General features: G+C 33.1%; 1 protein-coding gene across 1 annotated transcript; it reads left to right on the top strand.

Annotated features, from left to right (window-relative positions):
• Positions 1 to 1,863: 1,863 nt before the first annotated feature.
• Positions 1,864 to 2,640, top strand: LOC149233884 (uncharacterized). The gene has a single exon (XM_089461060.1). It carries the CDS (start codon positions 1,937 to 1,939, stop codon positions 2,399 to 2,401), a length of 465 nt encoding a protein of 154 aa, XP_089317186.1. The 5' UTR covers positions 1,864 to 1,936; the 3' UTR covers positions 2,402 to 2,640.
• Positions 2,641 to 12,482: the final 9,842 nt, after the last annotated feature.

Raw genomic sequence — 12,482 nt, 5'->3', positions numbered from 1 at the left:
GTATGTCCAACATTTTATCCAATCCTAGTGTTCCTTGGTAGCACAATCCATAACCAATAATGTCATGCAAAAACGTGAAAACCCTCTTTAGTAATGTCTGGGGTTCCTTGCCTAATTTTGAGATATACATGCTCAATATTCCTATTTTTGACATATACTTGCTCAATACTCCCATGCATGTGCAATGTCTAGTCTAGTATGAACTATTGCATATATCAAACTTCCAATTACATTTGCATATGGAACAAAAGATATGTTTTCTTTCTATTCCTACTTCTTGGGACAATGATATGCAGATAACTTTATACCTACAAGAACTACAAGAATAGATATCTTTACCGATTTACATTCTTATGGGTAAAGATATCTATGAGAGACAATCTACTAATTCTTCCAATATTTTTTTATTATTATTAAAATTATAATTTTAAATTAATAAAATTATAATTTTTAATAAAATGATATATGTTTCAATTTTCTTATTACATTGAAAACACAATTATAATTATATCATATTAATATTTAGAGTTTTATTTATTTTAAATAATTCTTCATTCATTTCAAATTAAAAATGACACTTTTCAAATTTGACCTACAATAAAAAATGGCCCGTCAAAAAAATTTCAAAAAATCTTGTAGTAGGAATATTTGAATGGAGATTTTAATGGTGGAAATGAATTTAGCGCCATCAAAAACCTCGAGGCAAATCTTGAATTTTGACTACTATAACCTGGATTTAAAAAAATGTTTGAATGGATATTTTAATGATAGAAATGAATTCAGCGCCATCAAAAAAACCCTAGGGCACCCAAAATCTTAAATTTTGACCACTATAATCTGGATTTACAAAAAATCCTATCGGAATTTTTCAAAACCTTACTTGAATTTCCATAATTTTCTCGGCAAATTTAAATCTTGAATTGTAACCACTATAATCTAGATTTACAAATGCACATGAGTGCACGGTTCAGCGGTCAAGGCAGTCGGCTTACTCGCACCCAGCCCGGGTTGGATCCTCCTTTGTGTTGCTGCCCTGCAACATATATTGTACCATTGCGATTGTATTCCGGTTGATGTGATGGATGTCGGCGATGTGACTGATATGTATTATATGTAAAACAAAAAACTAATATCACTTCTTCTAAGAACTAGCCCCACCCATTTAAAAAAATCTAAATTTACGAATATTCTTAAGGGATTTTTTCAAAATGTTACCGAAATTTTCATAATTTTCCCGACAAATTTGAAAGCAAAGTAAAGTACGGCGTTAAAAATGTCCCTTTAGGTTATTTTAATTCAAATAATATGTTTTTATATTCGAGAACAGGTGATGTATAAAGGCAACAAATAAATCCTAAGCTATTGGGTATTTAAGACTTCTCAGAGTACATTTAGTCAACCTAAAATACATCTCGGCATGTGCATGGGCATGAGCATGGCAAGCTATATTTAATTGATTTTTCAGTATTGACGTGACATCCATTCATATGGTAATACATACATGGGATAGCATGTATGAGTGATGGTCCGCTTCCTTGCCGAACTTTCCGATGACAGCCAAAACAATCCCCATACCGTCCACGTCGCCATACGCCGTCAACGCAGGCCAACGCAATTAAAGCATTAAAGTATGGATGAGCGACTATTTGTAATTTAAATTTTGAATTTTCAAAATGCCGCGCATAGCTACATGACCACTAGAGAGGCAGGGTTTCTATGCCCTGGATTTTTGTCAAACATAGTGCCCCTGTTTCAATGGCTCGGCTGTTTAGTGTGAAATGAACTCAGAATTTTGCAGATATATTGAGTGCTCTGCACAGCGCTAGCAAAGTTGAATTATATTGATGGGTGCAGGGATCGATTCCGTGAATCATCCTCAGCGTTAGCATCGTCGTTCCCTAAGCGGCAGTGTTGAAGAATTCTTTGCTCTGCTACAATGGAAATTGGGGGCAACAGTAACAGGACTGTCAATGCAGATGCAGGGTGGTCCTTGGCTTCTTATCCAAAGCAGAACCAAACATTTGATACTTATGCCCTGAATATGAGTGGATTCAAGTCTCTGCCACGGAGGTCTCTGAACTCAATAAAGCAGGTAGTGCCAGATACTGGCAGCAGCAGCAGAAGCAGAGAGCGTTTCGACATTGCAGGATGGCTGAGTGAAATGAGTGTTAGCGATGGGGATTTTGTGGTTGTGAAAATGGGATCCGAAAATGTGGCCATAGAGATGAAGAATATGAGAGGAACAGGATTCATGCGTCTCATTGACGAGCTCTTCCTGCAGTGTTCTTCGGAATTATCTGAAGAAGTTAATGGGGAATGCCTGCAGTTCCTTCAGACTCTCAGTGATCAGGGTGTCTGTCCATCCATGGTAAGGCATCGGCAGGTAATTAACATACCCTAATAGAATAGAATAAATAAACTGGTTGATAAATCTCCGGAGGCGTCACCCATATCCAGTCCAGTAGAGTAGTGTAATAGGATACAATAAATGCAAATTTTATCACCTAACTCCGATTTATCATTCACTCTGGTATTTTGGAGTTTTGGTATCTAGAATGGATTTGCAGTAGTCCCATTTATGTTGTATTTAGCCATCGCTGACTAATCATTAGCGAGAAACCCTTACTATTTAGTATTAAAAGTTCTTACTCAATAAGCATCTTGTTATTAAGTTTTCTGTATTTTATGTTTAAATGTGATGAGTACTATCCTTTTTTGTATCTTCAAATGTGATAATTGTTATGTTTTTTTGTATTTTAATATATATTCAAAATTATAATGGCAAATATTTAATATTATATTTGTAAATGTATCACATAAATAATTTCATAATTTATGTGTTATGTTTAATAGAATGGAATATTTTGTTGATTAATTAATATTAATGTATCCATTTATTTTCAATATATAACATTTTTTTAACGGAATCATATTTCAAGGAATTTAGACTTCTGTGATCCATAACGTTTGTTTAGAAAAATCTTTGGCGAAATCACATAATTGATCATTTGTCGACGCGTTTCGAACCAACTAGTGTGGTTCATCGTCAGGACAAGTTCTAACGGCTATTTTTCAACTTAAGGACCCAGTCAAACCCCTTTAACTAAATTAATATTAATATTCTTTATAATTATAATTATTATTATACTATTATTAATTATTGACTTCATATTGGAAGTTCTCATGAATAATCATCTTTTGGGGCTTCAAAGTTGTATTGATATCATGTGCAGTGTTAGAATGTTTTATTTAAAATATATTTTTAAAAATTAAAGTTAATTATCAATATTATTAATAAATAATATGTATTGATATAGATTTATTTTAATTTAGTTTATTAAATGTTAGGTAAAGAAAATTGACTATTAAATTTGAAAAAAGATTATTTTAAGAGATTTGATATATTTAAAGTTAAAATGTCTCATAATATTTTTATATTTATAGAATAAGTGGAAATATTCTTAATTTTACTTTTATTAAAATATTTTTTAATGTGATATGAGTTTAATTATATATATAGAGAGAAAGAGAAATAGATAATTATAAGTATTAAGTTTTTATAAGTTTATTAATCAAATTTAAATGTCAAATTTTGAAATATAATGATTACAAATATAAATCATCATTTTAATTTATATATATATATAAAGTTAAATTTTGTATTGTCTGCAAATAAGGAAAATCAGAGCGGTCTGTTATTAGACAATCCTAACAAATACAGAAATATAAACTATTTAGAATTGAATCCAACCTTTTTAGTTAAATCTAGGAAAGTTAAAATTGCATCCAGACTTCGTGGGTCTTTAGAAAATAGTGGCATGCAAATGTAAGACATAAAACTAAAGAGAATTAACAGAAAATCTTCAAGAGGTAGGATCATAATCAATGGCCTCTACTTGGATAGGTTCTTTGCTACTGGCAGGAGAGCAACCAAGGTCTGGAGGAATGCCCAATTGTCTTTTAATTCATGCCAACCTTTTATCCATATAAGCCAGGTGTCACTGCATGCAGTCTAAGAAGAATAACATGCCATCTTTGGTAGTGTTGCAGTCCATGAATGCCTTTGCAAGAAGTTTGAGATGCCATTGAATGTCCACCGTGTACATGTACTAGCTATATCTACCCCAGTGCGACCTGTATTAGGTACCCATTTTGCAATGTTTGCTAACACCTCAGAATCAATGAGAGTATGTCATTCCTTAGCCAAGTGTCTTTCCACCTGGGTAAGTTCATCATGTATTGGCTGCAGAGATAATTCTTGGTACCTCGTTGCAGAGCTTTCAACTTGTAATTGAGTCTGGGTTGGCACCCTCCCTTGATAATAGGTCACACCCTGAAAAACTTGTGCTTGTTAGCATGGGATGACCAACTTCTGGAGCAGGGGTCCCACAGGGAACCAAAAGGGAGAAAGCCTCTTTATGACAATAAGTTCCCATAGCAGAAAAGTAAGTGCAAGTCCTTGGTGTGGTGACAATAACCCTATGAGTGTAACCCTAAAAAGGAAGTCCAAAGATTGGTGCTATGTATTTGCAAACTCCTCAAAGAAAGAAGATGAGAGATTCCTTGGCCTATATGGTTGTTTTCACCTGCACTGAAGTGTCCCTAGTGGAAGAGTTGACCTCAGGTGGATAAATCACTAAGGACACACAAAGAAAGACCAACAAAGCAATCCTATGAGCTTTAATTCACCATTAGTGTGGAGGCAAGTATGAACTTTCCTCTCATCAATTAACCAGACTATCATAACCCTGAACCTTTGTGACCTAGAGTGGTAATCCTAGACGTGATGAGAAGCCAAGTCACTGAGGGAGAGCCAAGGGAGAAATAAAGCCCAGAGACCCTCAAAGAGCCATAACAAAATGAGAGCATAAATGTTGGTCCCCAAGCTATACGCAGAGACAATCCCTCGATAGAGAACTCCACCAATGCGTGTGGGCCACATGACCAGTGGTTTAGGCGTGAAGAGCTGCATAATGTTGCATTGAACAATCGATTGTAATGGAAGTCGCATCATTGAACAAAGTGTTAAATGTGCCATATTTCCTACATGCAGTGATTGATCTTTATTGCTTGCATGGCTATACGAACTCATAGGGGGGTGTGTTGCCACGTCCCTCGAGTGTGTGTCTTGGTGGGATGATGACAACCCACCACCATTTTGCATGATAGACACCCCATCAAGAGGTTTATAATTAAAATGATCTTAATTTATAATTACTATTTATATTTAATATATATTTCACACACGCACACACACACATATAATTTCTAATTTTATGTTTATTAATTATAGATTGTGAAATTGCCCTCAGAGGGTAGCATAATTGGAACTCAAAGGGTAGCTAAACAAATGTCGAACTAACATTATTATGTTCGCTTCTGTGAAGAACAAAGCATGTGCGAGAGAGTTGAGGTCCTTTGCGTAGTTTGTACTAAGGCCGTTGTGCAGAACGTTTGTTGTGCGTAGGACGGAGTATGTGTGGGAGATTTGAGGTCTTTTGCGTAAAATAGGGTGCTAAAAAACTGTAATTTCAATTTTTGTGAAGAAAAGGTGTTGTGCGGTAAAACAAATGCGCAAAAGGCTTTGTCATTTTTAATTATTATTTAGCAACATTTTTCAGAGTTGTAAGAACGTGATTGTACGAAGCTCGCTGTTCGGAGGTATCATGTGCGGAGTTTCGAATGTCAATTAAGGGCGTTATAGAGTGCAAAAGTAGTTGTGCGGATGAAGTTGTCTGAAGGTTGTTGTGTGTGTGCGGTGTTATGCTAAAGTTGTTTTCAAAGTTTAAGTTGTGCAGAGGTTGTTGTGCATGTGCAGATGTTATGCGAAAGTTTTGTGCAGATTTTACTAAGATAATAAATATACAAATCTCTTTTTTAATTCTTATTTGGAGACGTATTTCACAACCTGTCCTAAGTACACAATTTCTTTATCAATCACTTACTAGGCAGGTACATATTTCTATGTTTCTACTTCCATACATCCATCTCTGTCACATGTTCTGCACATTGTCTATTCGCACGCGCAATGCTCCATTTTCACATATATGCATTTTTGTTATGTTTAAAGTGTATCAAAATCGTGTTTTTAGATTTGATGTTTTTGTGTTTATGTGGTTTTCTGAATGCATGAGAGGTTGTGTACTCAATGAATTGAATGTTGAGGTGACTTGTAATTATATGTAGCTTTCTTTTCTATTAATTAGAGGACAAAATTCGAGAGAATGAAAAATCTAGATGACGATTTTATCTTTGTAGTGTGTTTCAGACGCAAAATAGCTGTAGGTGGTGATTTCTAGGGAAACGAGACTAAAAATATTTGAAATAGCTAGAATAGTAAGGGGAAAACACTATTTGTAGTTATAGACAAAACAATGGGGTGTGTAGTGTTTTCTCTTTGAAAATTGCGTTTAGGAGCTTGGAGTATTGTCCGAGCCTCTATTGCATTATATAAACTATTATCTGTGGGATACAAAAGTTGTACAATATTTCAAACTTCTATACCGATTTCCTTATCTGCTTTTGGCAATGATGCAGTTTTTGGTTCGTCAAGATTTCCTCTATAATACTCTGCAATATTCTATAGACTTTGGTTTTCTTTATGATAGTGCGAGAAATGAGTGTGTCAAGTTATTCGTAAATCAAATTTGGTACGATTTTACAAAGTAGTGGGGAGTAGATGTGAATTTGATTCGTCGTGTAAGGTAATTTTTTTTATTTTTGTGGTATTATTGATGGTTTTACGAGTTTTAACTTTAAGTAATTATATTATTTTCACAATTTTAAAAAATAAAGAGTTTAAAATTAAATGCGTATGTGCATAGTAAAGTTTGCATTGCATCGTAAATGCATGTCAAACTTTGCGAAAACTAGATGTGTCAGGTTATTCGTAAATCATATTTAGTTCGGTTTTACAAAGTAGTGGGACCAATTGTCAAGTCGATTTGTCGTAGAATGTAGCCGAATATAGGTTACAAATTCCCCTGGTGAGTTATTTTGCAAAATGTTGAGGCCTAATAGTTGTTGAAATTGAATGTTGAAAGTGTTTGAATCATTTATTTTTTTATTTTTTTAATCTGAATCTTGATAGTTGTTACCAGAATCTTTAAAATAATTTCCGGTTACAGTGCGACGTTATCAGTAGCTTTTCGGATCTTCAAAATTGACCGGAAAAACAAAGGAAGTTCAGGCACGTTGCTGAAAAAATATGGCAGTGAATTTTTGTAATTTGAGGTTACAGTTGTCAATTTTCATCATCTTGGGTGTCAATCGAATATGTTAACAAAAAAACAAAGCGAAAAAAAACATTAAAAAAGGAAAAGAAAAAAATGGTTTGCAGTGATTTTTGTTGTTCTTGGCAAATTTGTCGATGGGGTTTTTTATGGTGCTGAATCCATTTCCACTATTGCAAAAAATGATCGGGTGAAGCATTAATTTTTGGCTATGTAGATGAACTTACCGGTTATCGCAAATTTCTGTTTCTTAGGGCATGTATATCAATGATCTTGAAGCGAGAGAAAAGTGCGTAGTAAATGCACAAGATGCTTTTGGAATTTCGAAAAAAAATCCTATTACTGTCCGTAGAACTTGGTATTTCTATCTTCAATTGCTATATACTTAAAGCGTCGTCTGTAATGGTTTTGCACACAAATAATAGTAACAATCAATGTTTGTGGAGAAAACAAGGAATTGTATACTAGAACAAGATTTGAATACGTTATTCATTGACAAAGTTTTTTTTTTCTTTTTCCTCTGCTTCAAAGGAATAATGGGCAGCAGGTGAGGGAAAGAGGTTGTTTGTAGTGATATGGTTAACTCACTCGCTGAGATCGATGATAACTTTGACTGGTCGAGAATTTATGAGTGATATGTGAATCTGTCAATGGAAGAAAAAACAGATGACAAGATTTGGAGCACTAAATTAGCGAATGTTGGGTGTGTTCCAAAGGTCTTTAATTTAAAAAAAATTGTTTATCTTTATTCAGATAATTTTGATTTCAGAAAGAGGGAAATTAAGCTAGGAGTGGTAAAGGTTTCTAGGAATCCCAGTGTATTTATATTTTTATTCAAGTAACCAGAACTGAACAAGCATTTAGAATTGTTCATTGCGGATAGTTTCCTAGAGGTAGAAGGTCACATAATTGACATTGTGTGGGAATTCATTTCTACAATTTCTGAGGTTCCTTCCAATCTTTTCCTTGTAGATATTTCTTTGTTTAGCAAATCGTTTAGGAATTTTTATTGGTTTTTTCCTGTGTAGTAGGGCTAAATAGTACCTCACATGTTTTGAAGTGCATTTTCTATGTGCTTTATGAGACATACACAAATAATTGTATGTTCGATAAGGCTTGTGTCATTTTGAATGAATTAGATTTTTCAGTTACATAGGTTACCAAAGAACAATGGGTTCTTTATGATTTCATATCTCATAACCCTTCTCGTGTCAATGCATCTGTTTAACAGGTTTCTTTGTATTCCTGTATTCAAGTTTCCCAAGGAACCAATGTAGTTTTGGTATCCTATATTCTGGCAGCATGAAGCTTCTTTAATTTTTTTCTTTATTCAGGGTGTGTTTGTAAGAGAAGTGTATAGCATGGTAACTAGACAATAGCATCCTCGAATATCTGTAGAGGTTGAGGCTTTCTTACTTCGCTTATCCGGATTTAAACAAGAATGCAACAAATTACAGAGATAACGATAAACATAGAGATGCAGTGGAAATAATACTTCATTTCATTAATGTAAAATACTGAAATATGCTTACAAACAACAATGGAAATAAACCAGCTAGGGCGATTGTAGCTTATCTCTGAGAAGAGATGTGGCAGCTACATGCCTCTTAATTGTGTTACAATGAGGCTCGAAGGCCTATTTATTGTTGATAAACAATGAAAAACTCTAAACATCCAAAAACCTAACCCTAGGAGATGAAACACCAAACTGTGGGCCCCGTTTGGCTAAATTGGTACATCAACTTCCTGGGGTTGTAACTTTGGCATACGATCTCTGTTTGACACGCACAGTATCTCATTAGAAAGATCTATCCGAGAACTACAACTTTGGGAAGAGCAAAATTTGTCCATGGACCCATGTTGCTCCCAGTTTTCCCAAAAAACGTCGTTTAGGGCCTCAAAACGGCTTCGGAAGTTCAAGACCCGAAAAACTGCTAAAAATAGTAACTATGCTACAATTAAGGAAACTAAAAAGCTGAAAGAAACAATGGTGGGGGTCCAAGTGGACTTGGCAGGTGGCCACCAATATCCACCTGGATCATTCCTCCCCCCTTAGGAAGCAATGGTCCCCATTGCATTGAGTTCCTCCATGAGATGAGGAAACTTCTGTTGAACTTGGTCCCTGGTGAGCCACATGCCCTGGTGAAGGAGTTGGTCTGCTTTAACAACTAGATACAGTTGGATATTCTACTGGAGAGTGTGCTTGATCTATGTGTCCATGATCCGATTAGTTGCAGCTTGCTCCATGCAATCTGGATTAAACTCTGCGGGTGTTTTTTATTAATTCAAACATCGCTCTTCAACAATTCTTTGTATTCTTCCTCTCTGAGTCTTGATCTTAATGCATATTTCTCTCGAGTTTACTTTGTGGTGGGGTACACCGGAAGATGGTAGGTGGGTCGCTCTTCATCACTAGAATTCGAATTTCAAAAAATATTGAATGTCATTAGTATAATATCAATGTTATTAGTAAGCACATCAATGCAATTAGTTTGTTGAAATTACATTATACCAAACAATTATTACCATCGTTGATCCAGGATTGCGGTTGGAAGATGCCATTGTTAGAGATAATGGAGAATATCCTAGAATAGTGAGAGTTGGTTCATGAGACCTCAGGATAGGAATTAATTTCTATTTCCTAGGTTATGGTTCTAACTTTCCTAGAACTATGATTACTATATAATGTGTGATGTACATGGATAATGTAGAGTGTTTTGTAGTGCCAGACTCTCCTGGTTCAGACTCTCTGTTGTAGAGCTGACTAGTGGGTGTTTTTTATTAATTCAAACATCACTCTTTAACAGCCACAAATTATATAAATTTGTATGCAAAATGTATTGCTTTCATGGGCATATAATCAGTATCATATTCATCAAAGTTTGAGAAAATAAACAACTTTTTTTTTTAATATATATAATGTGAGATATTTAATGAATGGTAAAGGAATGGGTTTTAACATTAAAATTATAAAGTTGTTTCAATTTAATATATGTTATGACGATCTTGAACAACAGGATTCTCAGCAGACACGAAGGCTAAAAGGCTCTCAGATTCCATATAAAATCCATCATGAGTTATTCAAAACCGTATTATACCTGCCAAATTTATATAATTTGTACGCCAAACGGCTTGTAAAATTCAAATTTTAATTTGAAATTCTATTTCTGAATTTTTTTTTATAATTATTTTCACACTAAAATCTCTTTTAGCAAATCTAATTTTAATTTTAATATTTTTCTGTTTGGCGTTAAAAGTTACAAGATTTATTAATAAACTTATAGATAACTGGACGTTGATTTTGCACCCTTAAAACCATCTCATTGGTTACAAATAAAACTATTTCTTTTGTTATGAAAAGGTGTATTCTTATTTTTTAAATAGGTTAGTTTTTATGTTTTAAAATGTTATTATTTTTATATAATTAAAAAACTCATTATTAATTAATTATAATTTTTTATTCTTTTATTTTAATAGAAATTTTTAAAGTATATTATTATATTGTATTTTAGCCATCTTATTTTTAAATTTAATATATTTACCTAATTTAAGATACATTAAAAAAAAATACAAAAAATTAAAGAGTTTGATATAAGCAAAACTGATTCCAGCTTAAATTTATTTTTTGAAATTGATTTCAAAACCTTAAATAGTGTGCAATTGAAAAATTAATTTATGTTTTGAATATTTTAATTTAATTAATAATTTTTCTATTAGTTAATTAATAATTTATTATTTATTAATTTGTAATTTATCCTTTAATAATTTAGTAGTTTATTTATTATTAATAATTCAAATTTTATAATTTATTAGTTTATTAATTATTAATAATTCAAATTTAATAATTATAAATTTTATTAGTTATTTAATATTTTATAAGTTGATATTCATTATAATTTTTTAACAAATTATTAATATTAATTGGTCTTATTAGACCTTAATATTTTTTTATCTTTTAGCAATAAATTAATATTTAATAATATTCTTATTAGTTATTAATACTTTAATAGTTTATTGTTTATAATTTAATTTTTAATAGTTTATTATTATTTTTTCTTTAACTTAGATCTTAATTATGAAATAAATAGATTTAATAGTTTTAATAAATTCTAACCTCTAATATGAAATAAATAAATTTACTATTTTTAATAAGTTCTAACCTCTAATCCCTAACTTCTCTTGTGAGACCACTATTCTTAAAAAGGATTGGTACCTATGTATCTTCTTCTTTGCTCTTGTTTTATTGTTTTTAAAAAAGATGTATGACAACTATGAAATATGCATTTAAAAATAATTAACTAATTATTATTATTAATTATTAATATTTTTTTATTAATATAAATATTGTTTTTATAAATAATCTTTAATATAGATATTTATTAATATAAATATTATTTTTTAATATAATCTTTGTGTGTCCTTAGTGATTTATCCACCTGAGGTCAACTCTTCCACTAGGGACACTTCAGTGCAGGTGAAAACAACCATATAGGCCAAGGAATCTCTCATCTTCTTTCTTTGAGGAGTTTGCAAATACATAGCACCAATCTTTGGACTTCCTTTTTAGGGTTACACTCATAGGGTTATTGTCACCACACCAAGGACTTGCACTTACTTTTCTGCTATGGGAACTTATTGTCATAAAGAGGCTTTCACCCTTTTGGTTCCCTGTGGGACCCTTGCTCCAGAAGTTGGTCATCCCATGCTAACAAGCACAAGTTTTTCAGGGTGTGACCTATTATCAAGGGAGGGTGCCAACCCAGACTCAATTACAAGTTGAAAGCTCTGCAACGAGGTACCGAGAATTATCTCTGCAGCCAATACATGATGAACTTACCCAGGTGGAAAGACACTTGGCTAAGGAATGACATACTCTCATTGATTCTGAGGTGTTAGCAAACATTGCAAAATGGGTACCTAATACAGGTCGCACTGGGGTAGATATAGCTAGTACATGTACACGGTGGACATTCAATGGCATCTCAAACTTCTTGCAAAGGCATTCATGGACTGCAACACTACCAAAGATGGCATGTTATTCTTCTTAGACTGCATGCAGTGACACCTGGCTTATATGGATAAAAGGTTGGCATGAATTAAAAGACAATTGGGCATTCCTCCAGACCTTGGTTGCTCTCCTGCCAGTAGCAAAGAACCTATCCAAGTAGAGGCCATTGATTATGATCCTACCTCTTGAAGATTTTCTGTTAATTCTCTTTAGTTTTATGTCTTACATTTGCATGCCACTAT

This window comes from Pinus tabuliformis, chromosome 8 (assembly GCF_031772625.1).
Source record: "Pinus tabuliformis cultivar Carrire ecotype Pingquan chromosome 8, CPIR1, whole genome shotgun sequence".
Lineage (NCBI taxonomy): Eukaryota > Viridiplantae > Streptophyta > Pinopsida > Pinales > Pinaceae > Pinus > Pinus tabuliformis.
Note: the sequence above shows the minus strand (reverse complement) of the source record. Positions and strands in the feature narration are given on the sequence as shown.

What these genes read in the sequence shown, in the direction of transcription:
- LOC149233884 (XM_089461060.1), top strand. Translation starts at nt 1,937, where the DNA reads ATGGAAATTGGGGGCAACAGTAACAGGACTGTCAATGCAGATGCAGGG.